Here is an 18,499-nt window from a genome sequence, read left to right as displayed (position 1 = left end):
ACCATGATTTTGTTTCTCATGGAAGCACATACTGTTCTTCCGTAATTTCACAAGGAGCAAATCTATACTTTTACTCAAAAGGCAAAAGGTACATGTGTGCTTCTACGAGAAACATAACCCCTGCTTCCCTAAAAGAAGAAAAAGCAAAGCTTGTGCTTCCCCCAAAAATGTGAAAACCGCACCCGTTCTTTCGGGCTCCGGTTTTTATTCTTTCGATTTTTTTGAGCATTCATTTTTTTGGTTGCCCCTTTTCAGATTCAAATGGTCGAATCTACGAGGACAAAAAACTCTCTACCCGTATGACACCGGCAAAAGAATAGGAGTAAATTTATATTCACTTGAAATACGATGACCATATACGATGACGAAGAACATATGCCTTTTAAAAACATGAAACCCTCGGAAGCACGCCTAACCTGAGACGAAATATGAACATTCGTAATCGGCACAAGTACAATAACTCGTATTCTGTGACCCGGCGACCCAACAGCCCATCGTTCTGAAGGCCGATGAGATGAGCCCAGTCCACACAGGAATGCTGACATGGATGATGAATGGATCGCCGCCGAACCGCCTAACCTCACTATGTCGACATCGTTTCCCACTCCCCCACGACTCCGTCCCAAAGCACCAACCCACGACCAGCTCCAACCTCCGCCATCTCATGAGTCAGACTGACAACTGGGCCCAAACTGGGAGTATGCCCCGCATGCAAGTCTCTCGACTTGATCACCATCGCGTGTGGCAAGCAGCAGCCCATCCCTGCCGAAGTGCCCCTTGGAGAACAACGTAACAACTCAACGCTCGCGGAGCACGATCTCGACCGTCCAAAGCACGAATCGACGTTCAGCAGAGCAAGGAGTTCGTGCATCCAGTCCACGCCCTCGCGCTTTTCCCCACCGGAGGCCCGCGACCCCACCGGCAGAGCCGTCTGGCCCGCAGCTCAGCGAAACGCGACCTTCCAACACCAGGTGGAATCGCCACCGTCCACATTCTGGATCGTTGGCGTTGACGGATCACGTCCGCTCTAGTACCCCGGCTGTTCGGTGCAGTGCCACCATGACGACACTCCCTCCCCTCTTTCTCTCTCTCGTACCCTGCGCGCTTTTACGTGCGAAGATAGCAAGGCATCCACCGCATCAAAAGAAAGGCCAGGCGAAGAGGTTAACGAATCCGTCTTTTCCGAGATTTTTGTCCTCGAGGAATTTAGCACCGCTCGGGATTCTCGGGCCATGATGATCGGTGTCGCAGGCTTCCGCCGGCACATCGGCCAGCTCTTGAGTAGAAGCAACGGTAAATCAGTTTGCTTTTCGAGGTTTCTTTGAAGCACATACTGTGTTCGCTTTGTGGTTGATCCGATCGATGTCAATGGTGGCTCAGGGTTTATTGCGGCGTCCCTGTCCGCGGCGAGCTGCGCCGACGAGGCGGAGAAGGCCGAGGGGGCGGGGTGCCGGGACGACGCGGCGGCGCTGAGGCTCAAATGGATTGCCATGGCGGCGATACTGGTGTCCGGGGTGATGGGCGTGGGCCTGCCGCTCGCGGGGCGGAAGCGGCGGACGGTGCAGACCGGCAGCGCTGTCTTCGTGGCCGCCAAGGCTTTCGCGGCCGGCGTGATCCTGGCCACGGGGTTCGTTCACATGCTGCACGACGCCGAGCACGCGCTCTCCAATCCCTGCCTCCCGGCCGCGCCCTGGCGGCGGTTCCCGTTCCCGGGGTTCGTCGCCATGCTCGCTGCTCTTGCCACGCTGGTGCTCGACGTCCTGGTCACCAGGTTCTACGAGACCAAGCACCGCGCGGAGGTAGCTCGGGTCAAGGCTGACGCCGCTGCCGCACTCGCCGCCGCGTCCACCTCCGCCAGCGACGAAGACATCACTGTGGTCACCGTCGTCGAGAGTGAGCACAAGGTCCCGCTCTTGCAAGCCCACTCCCATTCCCACGCGCAGTCGCATGGTCACGAGCTGGTGCAACCACAAGGACGCGAGGGGGGGGTGTCAGACCACGTGCGCTCCGTCGTGGTATCACAGGTGGTGTAATCTCTTCCTTGGATTCACTGTTTGATGCACTGCCCCTCAAAAAAATATTGATTTTGGTTCCTGCAGATACTGGAAATGGGGATTGTGTCGCACTCGGTGATCATTGGGCTGTCGCTTGGGGTGTCTCGGAGCCCCTGCACAATCAGGCCACTGGTGGCAGCGCTCTCATTCCACCAGTTCTTCGAGGGGTTTGCCCTCGGTGGGTGCATTGCACAGGTGAGGAATTCAGTATGGATTGATAGAATAATGTGGAACGATTGTGGGATGACTACAAGGAAAATGAAATAGTTGGAACGACCACAACTTCTACTGTTCTACTGTTTGCACTTTGTAGAGTCTGTTCTTACAGTATATAGGTTAATGTGGGCGTCCATTTTTCACAGTGATGCTACATTCTTTTTTTTTATGATCATGGTCTTGATTTAGGGATAAAATAACTATACTGAATTGCACTTCATTTAAGTATTTACGGTTGTGAATTCTAGCATCACATGCAACAGAAAAGGATGCGAATTTACAAACCTCAAGCTCAGAAACCAGAAAGCTGGAAATATCAAGATTTTCATTCATAAATGGAAATCTCAAGGATTTAGAACTTCAGAAGTATCAGTTCATAAGAAAATACAGGAATATAAATAATATTCATTATGAAGGGAGCACTAATCTGGTGTCAGCTGCCGCCCTCATAACATGAGCTGTGAATCCACCACCTGATTATGTTAAACTGAGTTAAATCCAGCAATTTTACTAGTCGAACTTGCATGTAGTTCTAGTTTTTGTCGTCAGGGATTGCACCTTTGTTAATTGGATGGAGGAGGGTGGACCTTCACAAATACAAGGTCTACCTATTTTAAATTTGAGGCTGTTATCGGCGGATGTTCTATCACCAGCTTGTTTTTCATTTGCAACTATTAGCCGTTCAGTTGCATGCCATCAACATAGACTTTATAGTATGGAGATAAACCTCTGTGTATCTTGCCTTTCTCAAATTAGTAATATTCTTTTATAGTGTATGAATTGGCTTCTGGTACATCGAGTTTCTTTGAACCATATAACTTTCCTGCTTATCGTCAGTATCTATCTGTGGTCAGGCACATAACCAATATTTTTTTCCAAAAAACTAGGTGGCACAACTAAAAATATTGGTATGAGTATCCTTCTAAAACTTTAGGTCCATGATTATTTGTGGCTTTCACTCTCCAGGAGCAACTGTCTTCTACTGAACTCTTTTGATTTGATTTCTTCTTTGTGAGAAACTCCAATTTATACTCGACGCTTAATCCAATATTTTGGCAAAATGTGTTTCTTTCATGTGCTCCACTGCTCATGTACTGATCTTCCAAATAACTTGCTCTTATACCTGTATGTGCAACGTCTGACCTATGCCCCATCCACATTGCTCCCTGGTGTTTCCAAAATATTGTTTTGGTGTACTTGTTGATCTTTTTAATAGCTGTTGAACCAATCTAAAATGATATAGATTTCAAACGGCTGAACTCACTAAAATCAGACGATCATACCACACCTTATTGGCTGAGGTTATATTGCCGTTTCTGTTTAAGTTGCTAATGTGACGTAAGCATATAAAACTGCATTGTTATTATGTGGGTTACTTATCTTCTGACTATAGTTCTCTTTTGCCCTCCTTTTGTAAAAAAAATAGTTCTCTTTTGCCCTTGCCCCATTGTTTTCTCTAAGTAGCTTTATTGTGGTAAAGCTTTTCTCATCTGGATTATCAAATTTGACACACTGCCAACATTTCTTCCAACAGGCTCAGTTTAAGAACCTTTCGGCAGTCATGATGGCGTCCTTTTTTGCCATTACAACACCAACTGGTATCGCCGCTGGGGCCGGTCTGTCCTCATTTTACAACGCCAATAGCCCCAGGGCTCTAGTGGTCGAAGGCATCCTGGACTCTGTGTCGGCCGGCATACTCATATACATGGCGCTGGTGGATCTAATCGCAGCCGATTTCTTGGGTGGGAAGATGACAGGGTCACCACGGCAGCAAGTGATGGCCTATGTCGCCCTGTTCCTAGGTGCGCTCTCCATGTCATCGCTTGCAGTTTGGGCCTGAACCGGTTTAATCAGATGGAGGTAGCGGACGACGCCTACGTCCCAACATACTGCCTGTGATACATGTACATAACTAATGCATGTGCCTGTGTTCATCTGATTGCATACATACATCAGATAACGTGCCCTTGTTTTTGATGGGCATGAGAGAGAACAGCGCCGGAAACGCCTGAGCATTGTGTATATATGTGTATACTCTTGCTAAATCACCAAGCACTGTTGCTTTGGGGAGATGTGTAACGACGACAGTGGTTTTCCTACCATGCATGCATGCATCTACCGGCGCTGCTTTGTGATTCGTGCTATATTTTTGGTTTTGGGTATAATTTATTTATTTCAGAGTGTTGCATAGTTTTATTTTCTTGTTCCAAAGTTTATTTTAATGTTTCATCGTGTATCATACAAGGCTAAATGCCCGAGAGAGCAAGTAAGTTGGATGCACACTTACTTAGATTTCAGTTGAGCTTTCTGTTAGAAATATGCCCTAGAGGCAATAATAAAGTGGTTATTATTATATTTCCTTAATCATGATAAAGGTTTATTATTCATGCTATAATTGTATTGATCGGAAATTTAAATACATGTGTGAATACATAAGCAAATACCAAGTCCCTATGAAGCCTTTACTATACTAGCTCGTTGATCAAAAGATTGTTAAGGTTTCCTAACCATAGACATGAGTTGTCATTTGATAAGAGGATCACATCATTAAGAGAATGATGTGATAGATAAGATCCATCCGTTAGCTTAGTATATGATCGTTCAGTTTATTGCTACTGCTTTTTTTAATGTTAAATACATATTTCTTTGACCATGAGATCATGCAACTCCGGGTATCGGAGGAATATCTTGTGTGCTATCAAACGTCACTTCGTAACTGTGTGAATATAAAGGTGCTTTATAGGCACTCCCTTCGTTCGGAATTACTTGTCTTGAATATGAATGTATCTAAAATTAAAATACATCTAGATACATCCATTTCTGCGACAAATAATTCCGAACGAAGGGAGTATCTTCGAAGGTGTCTATTGAGTTGGCGTGAATCAAGATTGGGATTTGTCACTCCGTATAATGGAGAGATATCTCTGGCCCCTCTCGATAATACAACATCACAAAAAGCTTGCAAGCAAAGTGACTAAGGAGTTAGTTACAAGATGATGTATTACGGAACGAGTAAAGAGACTTGCCGGTAACGAGATTGAACTAGGTATATAGATACCGGCGATTGAATCTTGGGCAAATAACATACCGACGGACAAATTGAACTGCATATGTTGTCATAAAGGTTCAACCGATAAAGATTTTCGTAGAATATGTAGGAATCAATATGGACATCCAGGTCCCATTATTGGTTATTGACCGGAGAAGCGTCTCGGTCATATCTACATTATTCTTGAACCCATAGGGTCCACACGCTTAACGTTTGTTGACGATATAGTACTATATGAATTATGTATGTTGGTGACCGAATGTTGTTTGGAGTCTCAGATAAGATCATGGACAGGACGAGGAGCTCCAGAATGGTCCGAAGATAAAGATTGATATATAGGATGATAGTATTTGATCTCCAAAAGAGTTTCGGGAAACATCGGATAATTATCGAATCACCAAAAGGGGTTCCGGAAGGCCACATGGAGCAATTGGACCAAGTGGGCCAACAAGGGAAGCACACCAGCCCACAAAGGGGCTGGCGCGCCCCACCTCATGGCCACCGGCCCTAGGGAAGGAAGGAAGCGGGCCGGCCCTCTCTTGCCTTCTCTTTCACATGCTAAGAAAGGAAAGAGGGACACCTCCCCTCCTGCCTTCTCCCCACGCGCCAAGAAGGAAAGGGGGACACCTCCCCTCCTGCCTTCTCCCCACGTGCCAAGAAGGAAAGGGGGCCGCCTAGGGCAGGCGCCTAGGGCGGCCGCCAGCCCCCTAGGGGTGCGCCTAGGGTTGCCTCCCCTCCCTTCCACCTATATATATGAGTGGAGGGGGGAGGCGCCATAGACCACGAATCCCCAAGCCTGCGGCGCCCCCTCTCCTTCTAGTTCGTTCTCCGCTCTAAACCGTTATGCTTGGCAAAGCACTGCGAAAATAGTTTTCACCATCATCGTCACCACGCCGTCATGCTGCCGGAACTCGTCTACTACTTCGCCTCTCTTGCTAGATCGAGAAGGCGAGGACGTCATCGAGCTGAACGTGTACTGAATGCGGAGGTGCCGTGTGTTCGGTGATTGATCAGTATGGATCGTAAAGTTGTACGACCACACTAACCACGTTGATAAATGTTTCTGCTTAGCGATCTACAAGGGTATGTAGATGCTCCCCCCCTTCTCGTAGCTATGCATCTCCATGGATAGATCTTGCATGTGCGTAGATTTTTTTTGGTTTTCCATGCAATGTTCCCGAACAGTGGCATCATGAGTCAGGTCTATGCATAGATGATATGCATGAGTAGAACACAAAGGAGTTGTGGGCAGTGATGTTCATATTGCTTACTATCTATGTCATATTTTGATTTGGCGGTATTGTGGGATGAAGCGGGTCGGACCAACCTTACATGTCCACATACATGAGACCGGTTCCACCGACTTACATGCAACTTCTTTTGCATAAAGATGGCTGTCGGGTGTCTGTTTCTCTCACTTTAGTTGAATCTAATTTGACTACGGCGGTCCTTGCAGAAGGTTAAATAGCAACTTGATAATCACCGTTGTGGTTTTGCATAGGTAAGAACGGTTCTTGCTAGTTGCCCGTAGAAGACACGTCGGTGAGTCATCAGCACCCTCTTCTATACTTGTGGGTCATCATCACCCTCTTCTTCGGGTCCATTATCGATCATCTCTTCGTCTGGCCCCATGTCATTATTGACTCCCCCGTCCACGTCCTCGTCATCATCTTCACTTATCCAGCGAGTATAGCCATCCATGAAACCAATCATGAGTAGGTGCGCCTTCAAACGTCCATCCTTAAAGGGGTCGAGTCAGACTCCTCATTTGCATCTTCGACACAGACATAAAAACGCCTTCCGATTTTTTTCATACATGTCGTGCACCGTGGATCGCAAGTATCTTTTCACCATCCTTCCACTAACCTTCATGATCGCCTGCATGGTATAAGCAAAAGAATTATAGGCACGCATGCATACATCAAAGTCATGAAAATCAACATCACATTCCCTAAAAATAGGACATATCAAGTTTGTCCGAAATCGCCAAAACAAAAATAAATCGATATTTCGGCAAAACATAGGCAACTCATGTCACACACATTTCAGCAGTGGATAAGGAGAGAAAGAGAGAGCTAGCTACACTAGTACGCGTCGGTCCAATACAAATGATTTTTAACTCCTTTCCGTGATGACATTTGGAACCATCGCCTAGTGAGTGTGGGCGATAGGGGGTCCTTCCCACACGGCCTAGAAACCGTCGGGGATGTGCCCTCCTGGCACACACGCTCGGCAAAATGAGGTCATGTGCGACCGGCGAGCGCTCAAATACGGAAATACGTACAATAGAGCTAAAAAATACAATTATACAGTAAAATTGTTTCCGGTCACAAGTACATCCCACACAGTCAGTCCCCGCTGAACGCTTTCGTTCGTATGTACATCCCACACAGTCGCTCCAAGAAAAACGTTTCCGTTCACAGGTACATCACACACAATTTTTCCCGTTAAATCGTTTGCGTTATTGAATGTATCACACACGGTCCGTAGAAGAAACTATGTGGCAAAGGCTGTCCATCACACACAGTTTTTATGTGGTAAACATTTGCGCAAGGTAGTCTAACGCAAACAGTTTTCAAGAGAAAATCGTGTGTGATTGTTCATTGATCCAACACGGTTTATTCCTAGAAACTATGTGCGTTGCCTGTGGTCATCGTCCATGGTATTTTTTCAACAACCGTTTGCAATAGCAAACCCCAATTAGCAGGCTAATTCGCTATTAGCAGGCTAATTGTCCTATTATTAATAATTCATTTATTAACCTAATTGACATTCATATTAAGCACATAATATATTTAATTTTCATATTAAGGAAGCAGAATTTCATAATTAAAATACATCATAGTACAACATGATATAATTTCAGCACTTAGCTACCCCATTGCACAACTGCACCAGCACCAAGTTTCACATGCAACATGTAGAACCTTTTAAAATTAGCATCATAGATGGTATATAGACAGATGCATCTCATCTAGAAAACTGCTGAAGCGGAAGGCGAATATTGAGCCTTCATTCATGTTGAAGGTCTTTGCAACTTTAGGCCAGTGCCTGTGGATGATCGGCCGTCCGTCCTTCGTCCTCTTCAGGAACACTTCAATATTGAACCGTGGGTGTTTCATGGAAACCTTCCTTGCCTCCTGACCATAGAGGTGGATTGAGAGATAATCATCAGTGAACTGCTTTAGAAAGGCCTGAAAACAAGGATGTGCATAAATATCTTTTCTATATTGGAAATAGGGCAAAGGAATAAAAAGGCAAGGTATAATAGTTAGTACCATCTTGTAGTGAACTGATGTCTTCTTCATTATGCAGACAAAGATCTTGTTGTTTTTTGTCGCTAATTTCTTTATCCTAACAATCTTTTTGAGTTTCTTGATTTGATTGATATTCATGGACAACTCATTTCCCCATATGCAAAAAGGGTCGAACAGTGGGTCAAAACCTCTGACAGCAGGACCTACATGTGCAAGACCAAATTGTTAAAAACCAAAATATTAGAATGGTTCCTGGAATTGCACAATAATATGCTATTAGACAACGGACCATGCACGTTCTAATCTCGATTGTAAATCTCAGTGCTTCCCATTGTTTCCCTGCAACACATATAAGGTAGTTAGCCATCAGGTTAAGTATTTACTACAACAGAATTCAATTTATTCCTCACATGGTATACAATAACGGAATGCACCCACAACTATTAAACATCGCATTGCAGAATTGAACCAAACAGTTAACTAAACACACTACTAGGGAAAACCTTATACACAGAGGTATAGCAGTAGCGCTGGTCAAGACACGGCGCTATTGCTACTTATTAGTAGCGCTTGTTACAAAAGCACGCTGCAACCATTGTTGTAGCAGTAGCGCGTCTACGCGGAAAAGCGCTACTACTATAATTCCCTTGCTGGTGCCGGTAGGCTAGAAATAGTAGTAGGATTCTTCCAGAAGCACGCTACTGCTAAAAACTTTGTAGCAGTGCGTTTATGCTGTAGAGCGCTACTGCTATGAAAAACAAAATAAATAGAAAAGTAAGTAGAAAAGTAAATGACAATAAAAGAAATATAAAGAGGAGAAATGAAAAAAAGAAAATGTAAAGAAAACAAAAGAAAAAGGAAAATAAAACAAAAAGGAATAGTTGTAGCGCATTTCGCTGGAAAACGCTATAGCTAACTTAGCTATAGCGCGTTTGGCAAAACGTGGTACTGCTAGTTTGACTTAACCCCCGGCCGCGTGGGCTCAAAATTTTGCTAAGTCCTCCCCCCTCTCCCCCAACTGCTCCATCGCCGTCGTCGCCCTGCCGCCTTCGACCACACCGCCGCCGCCCGAGGCCGCCCTCGACCTCACCGCCGCCTCCCTCGAGCTCACTACCGCCGCCCTCGACCTCACCGCCGCCGCCCCAGCTCGCCCAGGACCTCCATCGCCCGAGCCAGAGCCTGCCCTCGCCGCCGACCGTAAGGCTCTGCCTCTCCTCTCCCCTACCCTCCTCTCTCTCTCTGCTAGGGACATTCATATATATGTTGATGCTGTGTTGATGTTCATATGAACCCTAGGTGTTCATATGAACCCTAGATTTGTTTAGGGCAGTAGGCATTTTTTAGCATTTAGGAAAAATGATTAGCAATTTTTTAGAAAATTAGCTAGGGCAAATTTTTATGAAAATGCCTAAATAGTAATTCCATTTAGCTTTAAATTAATAGAGGGTATGTAAATAATAGTAGCATTTAGATTTAAATTAACAGAGGCTATAAACAAAAAAACACTTAGCTATAAAAAATTATTTGGACTATGGACCTGAATCTGTTCCGAATTTCATTCAAATGAAATTTGAATTATTTGGACTTTGCACCTGAATATTTTTCAAGAAATTGGGTGTAGGTACTAAGGTCTTGGTGTGGAAATTTCGGTGAGGTCAGAAGGGTTAGAGAAAATGGAGTTCCTAAACTTTTAGCTTTAGACAAAAAAACAAAAGTATTTAGCTATAAATAAAAGATAGTAGCTATGGCATTTAGCTATAAACAAAAAACATAATTGTTTTTCTTTTCAAAAACTTGGTTAAACTAATTGTTGCTATGTAAACAAAAAACAAGATTGTTGTTATATGATATATATCATTGATGTTCATTTTCATATTCCATTATTGTTGATTGTATCTTTTCATTAAAGTGGCCATGTTATATGCAAATTCCTCAATAGTGTTTGCTCATGTTATATCTTTTCATTGAAGTGGTTCAATTGAGCCCAAGTGGCTTTGTTGTTTCCAGGAAATGAAGCTGAGTGGCCTATGTTTTGCCAGAATATTGATTCATTTCCGTTCCGGGAAATTTTAGGTTCTCGATTTGTCCACTTTTTAGCAAAAGTCATGACGAAATTTTCCGTGAATTTCGGCATGACTTGTGCTACAAACTAGGACATATCGAGTGCCCGGGATTTGCCGCACCAGGAAGGAGTCAACATTCCTACAAAACATAGGCCTTTTGTATGTCATTATTCATTTTATTAGGTCTAGAATTAATTTACAAGATTTAATCGTAGGAAACATGGCTAGCAACGATGAAGGATAGGGTTCTGGTGATTGCGACGACGTCTACCTGGCGGTAGATGAATTTTTGAGCCTTGCCGATGATCAACCGATGTTGTTGCTGGGCCCACACAGACCGGCGCTGAGATTGAGACCGGCACTAGGACGCAGACTGGCATCGAGACCGGCGTTGCCTCAGGGAGCGGAGCCGGTATAGAACCGAAAGCAAAGAGGCGACGGATTCCTAACAAGCTCAGGACTACTAGACTGGTGGTCATGGAGGTGGACGACGACAATTTTGAGCCAAACGCGCCTGAGGAAGCGCGCGCGTGCTACGGCAATCAAATTGGCTGCATCATACGGACAACCGCCACCATCAACGATGAGAAAATAAAACAAGTTAGATAATATGAGGCCCTCCCTCCTAAAGAAGCTGCACCAGATATTCTTGTTCCCGGGCCGGAATGAAAAGGATTATAAAGATCCAGATAAGGACCCGACAATGAAGAAGATAAACAAACACGCCATGAGCAAGTTTAGCGACGCATTGGCCGCCTGGAAACCAAGGGTGAAATATCGGATCTTCAACGAAAAGGAACCCTACTCCGAGATTGTAAAGGATAATCCGACAATCACGGCAGAGCACTTTGAAATATTCAAGGTGGCTTGCGAGGCCGAAGATGCCAAAAAAAGTCAGAGTACATGAAGGGGCTTCAACAGAAGAACATTGGGTGCCACCACCTCGGAAGCCGTGGTTACGGCGGCAAGAGGTCCATATGGGCCAAGGAGGACGCAGAAGCCGCGAGTCTGGGCATCCCAGACCCCATGGCAGAGTTCACCGTCCCACAGGAGCATGACGTCCTCAGGGTCCGGCACCGTTGGGACCCAGTGAAGATGGTTTTCGAGAAGAACGCGGCCACGACGGAGTTCATTAGACTACTGGTAATTTTAGTTTCTGATCAATTCGACTGCACGTTAGTCATATTTGTAAACGATCCTTGTGCCTTTTGCAGAGAGAGCAACACATGATTGCGGCCGAAAGCGACTCACCGTCTGAGGCGTTGGTGAGGCCCAAGTGGGACACTCCATTCAACCGGGCATTGAACATATTGAAAGGACTCCCAGTGGAGACTCGACCGTCGTATGGACGCATGCACGGTGTCGGAGATGGCGCCACGTGGAAGAAGTACTACCGTGAGACCACGGAGGAGAGAAAGAAAAGACGAAGGTTAACTGAAGAAAACATCGACAAGAAGGTTGAGATTGCGGTTGAAAAGAAATCATATGAGACAGTTGCAACAGCGATAGCTGCCGCAAAACAGGTGCATGTAGATATGTCTACTACCTTAGTTCCGGCCGTTTTCAATTGGAGCAGGCAAAATCCAGAAAAAAAATGCAGTGGACTTTCCCCTTGCTGACTTCCTCAGGAGCAGCTCGACTAGCGTTGCACCAGCACCTGCACCTGCTCCCGCGCCGGCTCCTGCACCTGCTCCCGCACCTGCTCCGGCACTGGCTCCTGCACCTGCTCCCGCACCGGCTGCTGCACCTGCTCCCGCACCAGCTCCTGCACCTGCTCCCGCACCGGCTTCTGCACCTGCTTCGGCACTGGCTCTGGCACCAGACGTGCTCGGTGGTGCTTCGTCTTTGGCTGAGCTCGATGCCCTCACGGTATCTGTCACACTGGCCCCCTTCAATAAATGTATAATCTCTCGTTTTCGTTGCCTTTCGGATGTCTCATGTCGCATACTTTCCTTTGCAGGCCGACGAAACCCCGTGCACCATATTGTACACCATCAGCGACTAGAAGGTGGACATGGGGAAGGCGACGATAATGGAGCCGAAGGAACCATTGTTCCACAGCCGGCCGATCCCCCCGGAAGTCTTCAAGGTTTCCGTGGCCAGTGTCAAACCGGGCCACGAGAATTTGGCTCCTCCGGTACTAGTGGGGGATGACGACGAGACCCCACGGCGGCTTGGTGATTGTTGCAATGGGTGGGTCCTGTTGTGGACAAAGAGTCTGCTTCGTTTGGAGGCGGCCGGGAGCACACCCACGAGCACGCAGTTAGGTATGAACATCAACACCTCGCCTACTCCATTAGTCGCTGGTGACGTCGCCATAGATGAGGATGACGATGACACTCAAGAGTATGTCTATACTGGCGCCTACTTAGGGGTTGAGCGTCATGAGTCGGTGCCTGAATTGCTGCCTCCGGAGTCTGAACATATTATGGACAACCTTCTGGTAGTAAAGAAGTCTAGGAAGAGACCGAGGAAAGGCAAAAAAGTTGCCTCTGTGATCCAGCCGCCTCAGCAGCCTCGGGTTCAAGACCGTATAGATATCCCCGGTGCGGCAAAATGGCATATCCCCGGTCAACCAATCCTACCTGAAGCAACACTGCGGGCCAGATTCGGCGATTTAAGGAGACTTCATGACGATGTGCTGCAGATAGAGAAAGGCCTCATCGCCTCAAAAAATCCAGGATACCCACTCTACGTGGTTAACGTACCGCGAGGATTGTCGTACGTCAACACATTTCCTGCAAAGAAGTTCTTCCTTCGATTCGATTACATCTTCGACATGTTTCACTTGAAGAAGCTGGATTTTGCGTTTGTCCGCCTTTATGCTTTGCACATGAACTACCTCATCGGGGTTGAGCAGATACCTCATATCTGTGTCGCTGACCCGTACTTCATGCACGAGGCCTTCTTGGGAGTCTGCGCAAAGCACTGTGAATACGCGAGGGAATACATCGTCAATTTCATGCTCTCCAATAAGGACAAGGAGGTGATTCTCGTGCCTTATCATCCCATGTAAGTCATCCGCGCGGATATCCTTCCTTTGATTTCAATCATTCGTTTGCACGGTGGAGGCTAATTAATTTGAGGTGTACTTATTTTGTGCAGTGGCGGGCACGACGTCCTCATCATCCTCTACTCCCGATACTCCCACGCTCTTTACTTGGACTCGTCGAAGAACATTAGCAAAAAGGATTACACCCACATCAAGTATGTTCTCGACAGTGCTATGTTTTACTACGGCGCACGGGGTGGAGAGGTCGAGGACAAGAAGAAAAAGGACGGCAGGCCTGCCTTCGGCCATAAGACCGAGCTCTGCTGCATCCAGCAACCGAGTGATTCTCTTAATGATGGATTCTATGTCCTACACCAGATGCTGGAGTACAGATGGGATCACCAGAACCTTCGCATGTCACCTACATCCGGCGATGCCCATATTCTGCAATGGGCAAATAACTTAGGAGATATCGAGGATCATCGACTTCGAGCTGAGTTCTATAACATCCAGCGCAAACTTGCCCAAATAATCATGAAGGAGGTCGTCGAAAAAATAGGGATGTTCTACGAAGAAGGACAAATGTCGCAGGAAGACGAACGAACACGCGTAGCCGCTCAGCGTCTCGAGCTGAAGCCTTTCACTAAGCTCGGGGACTATCTCCCTGACTTGGATGGATGGCACGACATGGAGTGATTATCGATATATGACAATATGTCCGTTTAGTACATAATATCTGTATGACGAAACTTTGAATTATGCACGACGAAACTTTATTTGTGATGTAATTAAACCGTCCTCCTCGACTAGCGAAGATCACTCTAGTTAGGGCATTTTGGGTACGATGAACTTTGTTATTTATGCTTATGATATGTGGCTTCTATTTTTGGCAAGTCTGTCTCTTTCTGTTGCTCAACTATATATGTTGCATATCATCGACTCATGTGATGATCCAGGTGTATAGATCATCGATGGCGAAGAAGTGCTACGCCAGGAGTATACGACGAGTGGCCGGAATGTCAGGCCTAGGTGTACCGGTTTCTGGTTTCCGAGCGACAGCCAGTGTTAGTTTAGGTTCACGCAAAGTGATAGCTCTTCTCGCGTATATCATTGTTTAGATGGATGACGATGTAGTTGCAAGTAATCGAGATTTGTATCACTATTTTCAAGATGATGACGAGAGACCACTTTGTGTTGGATGATGATTATGATGATGACATGATTTGATGAGACTATTTGTATGTATATGCTATGATTACATTTGTATGTGTATCATATGCTGAATATTATTGTATAAAGCCTATTCAAATACAAAACAAATATGCAAAAAAAACTACTAAAATTAGCAGTAGCGAGTGGAGAAAAGTTAGCAGCAGTGCCACAGTAGCAGTAGCGCGTCCAGGCAAAGCGCGCTAGAGCTATTAGCAGTAGCGAGCTTCCACGAAGTGCGCTGCTGCTACACTTGTATAGCAGTAGCGCAGGTGTGCACGCGCTACTGCTACGGGTTAGCTGTAGCGCCTTATTAGTAGCGCCGGTCCCCGCGCTACTGATATACCTAGAACCCGCGCTGCTGCTAGCCTTTTCCCTAGTAGTGTCACCACAGCACAAATGAACCAAACGTTAACTGAGCACCACAGTGCACAATGTATAACCAACCAAGCATGCTTGACAACTTGGAAATATAGCAATTGTATTCATTTCTCATGTATTTTGTAAAGATAAATTCGATTTATTTCTCACATGGAAGACAATAAAAAATTGCAGCCTGAAGAATTGAACATCACATTTGTAGAATTGAACCAAACAGTTAATAAGTGAGAACCACACTGCACGACATATAGAATATAAACACTAGAGCAACAGATTGCATGGTAAAATTAGATAGCACAATTCACTAGAATTTGTGAAGGAAAGGCAGGAGCAGCATACGCAACGGGTAAATCGAGCATGCTTAACCGGCGCAGCTAGCAAATGGCAAGGTGCTCCTCCAAGATCTGGGGGTTGGCACGAATGGCAGCCATCGCGACCTCATCCACGCGTGCTGCCGTGATTTGCATCTCCACTGCCGAATGCTCCTTGAGATCCTGGCTATATGATACCTCTTGAGCATGCGTTGGTTTTCCCTTGAAGAGGAAAGGGTGATGCAGCGAAGTAGCATAAGTATTTCCCTCCGTTTTTGAGAACCAAGGTATCAATCCAGTAGGAGACTACACGCAAGTCGCCTAGTACCTGCACAAACAATCAAGAACATTGCAACCAACGCGATAAAGGGGTTGTAATTCCCTTCACGGCCACTCGCAAAAGTGAGATCTGATAAAGATAATAAGATAAATATTTTTAGTGTTTTTGTTGTATAGATTGAAAAGTAAAGATTGCAAAATAAAATAAATAGTAAACTAGAATTGTAGATCGGAAACTTATATGATATAAAATAAACCCAGGGGCCATAGATTTCACTAGTGGCTTCTCTCATGATAGCATGTATTACGGTGGGTGAACAAATTATTGCCGAGCAATTGATAGAAAAGCGCATAGTTATGAGAATATCTAGGCATGATCATGAACATAGGCATCACGTCCGTGTTAAGTAGACCGAAACGATTCTGCATCTACTACTATTACTCCACACATCGACCGCTATCCAGCATGCATCTAGAGTATTAAGTTCATAAGAACAGAGTAATGCTTTAGGCAAGATGACATGATGTAGAATGATAAACTCAAGCAATATGATATAAACCCCATCATTTTATCCTTGATGGCAACAATACAATACGTGCCTTGCTGCCCCTACTGTCACTGGGAAAGGACACTGCAAGATTGAACCCAAAGCTAAGCACTTCTCCCATTGCAAGAAAGATCAATCTAGTAGGCCAAACTAAACCAATAATTTGAAGAGACTTGCAAAGATATCAAATCATGCATATAAGAATTCAGAGAAGAACCAAATATTGTTCATAGATAAACTTGATCATAAATCCACAATTCATCGGATCTCGGCAAACACACTGCAAAAGAATATTACATCGAATAGATCTCCAAGAACATCGAGGAGAACTTTGTATTGAAGATCAAAGAGAGAGAAGAAGCCATCTAGCGAATAACTATGGACCCGAAGGTCTGTGGTAAACTACTCACACATCATCGGAGAGGCTATGGTGTTGATGTAGAAGCCCTCCGTGATCGATTCCCCCTCTGGCAGGTCGCCGGAAAAGGTCCCCAGATGGGATCTCACGGGTACAGAAGGTTGCGGTGGTGGAAAAATGGTTTCGTGGCTCTCCTAGATGTTTTTAGGGTATACGAGTATATATAGGCGAAAGAAGTACGTCGGTGGAGCTCCGTGGGGCCCATGAGGGTGGGGGCGCGCCTACCCCCTGGGCACGCCCGCCTGCCTTGTGGAAGCTTCGTGGACTTCCAGACTTGTACTCCAAGTCTCCTGGGTTGCATTTGCTCCAAGAAAGATCCTTGTGAAGATTTCGTTCCGTTTGATATTCCTTTTCCGCGAAACACTAAAATAGGCAAAAAACAGAAACTGGCATTGGGTCTCCGGTTAATAGGTTGGTCCCAAAAATAATATAAAAGTGCATATTAAAGCCCATTAAACAACCAAAAAAGATAATATAATAGCATGGAACAATAAAAATTATAGATACGTTGGAGACGTATCAGCATCCCCAAGCTTAATTCATGCTCGTCCTCGAGTAGGTAAATGATAAAAACATAATATTTGATGTGGAATGCTTCCTAACATAATTTCCAGTGTAATTTTATTTATTGTGGCATGAATATTCATATCCGAAAGATTCAAGACAAAAGTTTAATATTGACATAAAAATAAGAATACTTCAAGCGTACTAACCAAGCAATTATGTCTTCTCAAAATAACATAGCCAAAGAAAGCTCATCCCTACAAAATCATATAGTTTGGCCATGCTTCATTTTCGTCACACAAAATGCTCCCATCATGCACAACCCCGATGACAAGCCAAGCAATTGTTTCATACTTTAGTATTCTCAAACTTTTTCAAGTTTCACGCAATACATGAGCGCGAGCCATGGACATAGCACTATAGGTGGAATAGAATATGACGATAGAGGTTGTGTGGAGAAGACAAAAAAGGAGAAAGTCTCACATTGACGTGGCTAATCAACGGGCTATGGAGATGCCCATCAATTGATGTCAATGCGTGGAGTAGGGATTGCCATGCAACGGATGCACTAGAGCTATAAATGTATGAAAGCTCAACAAAAAAAACTAAGTGGGTGTGCATCCAACTTGCTTGCTCACAAAGACCTAGGGCATTTTGAGGAAGCCCATTGTTGGAATATACAAGCCAAGTTCTATAATGAAAATTCCCACTAGTATATGAAAGTGACAAAATAAGAGACTCTCTATATGAAGCACATGGTGCTACTTTGAAGCACAAGTGTGGAAAAAGGATAGTAACATTGCCCCTTCTATCTTTTCTCTCTCTTTTTTTGGGGCCTTATTTTTTTATTTGGCCTATCCTTTTTTTATTTCCTCACACGGGACAATGCTCTAATAATGATGATCATCACACTTCTATTTATTTACAACTCAAAAATTACAACTCGACACTATAACAAAATATGACTCTATATGAATGCCTCCGGTGGTGTACCGGAATGTGCAATGATTCAAGAATGACGTGTATAAAAATTATGAGCAGTGGCTTTGCCACAAATATGATGTCAACTACATGATCATGAAAGGCAATATGACAATGATGAAACGTGTCATAATAAATGGAACGATGGAAAGTTGCATGGCAATATATCTCGGAATGGCTATGGAAATGCCATAATAGGTAGGTATGGTGGCTGTTTTGAGGAAGATATAAGGAGGT

General features: G+C 45.0%; 1 protein-coding gene across 1 annotated transcript; it reads left to right on the top strand.

The window, feature by feature from the left end:
* Positions 1-1,073: 1,073 nt before the first annotated feature.
* Positions 1,074-4,372, top strand: LOC125551235 (zinc transporter 7). Its single transcript, XM_048714390.2, has 4 exons — positions 1,074-1,293; positions 1,381-2,024; positions 2,100-2,249; positions 3,805-4,372. Exons 1-4 carry the CDS (start codon positions 1,233-1,235, stop codon positions 4,108-4,110), a joined length of 1,161 nt encoding a protein of 386 aa, XP_048570347.1. The 5' UTR covers positions 1,074-1,232; the 3' UTR covers positions 4,111-4,372.
* Positions 4,373-18,499: the final 14,127 nt, after the last annotated feature.

This window comes from Triticum urartu, chromosome 1A (assembly GCF_056163025.1).
Source record: "Triticum urartu cultivar PI428250 chromosome 1A, HENAU_Tu73, whole genome shotgun sequence".
In the NCBI taxonomy this organism is placed as follows: Eukaryota; Viridiplantae; Streptophyta; class Magnoliopsida; order Poales; family Poaceae; genus Triticum; species Triticum urartu.
The sequence above is the reverse complement of the archived record's forward strand: the minus strand, read 5'-3'. Positions and strand labels throughout refer to the sequence as shown.

Excerpts from the sequence above, each read along its gene's own strand:
- LOC125551235 (XM_048714390.2), top strand. The coding sequence starts at position 1,233 with ATGATGATCGGTGTCGCAGGCTTCCGCCGGCACATCGGCCAGCTCTTG. Across the intron at positions 1,294-1,380 it reads GCTCTTGAGTAGAAGCAACG|GGTTTATTGCGGCGTCCCTG; the intron begins GTAAATCAGTTT and ends ATGGTGGCTCAG. Across the intron at positions 2,025-2,099 it reads GCTCCGTCGTGGTATCACAG|ATACTGGAAATGGGGATTGT; the intron begins GTGGTGTAATCT and ends TGGTTCCTGCAG.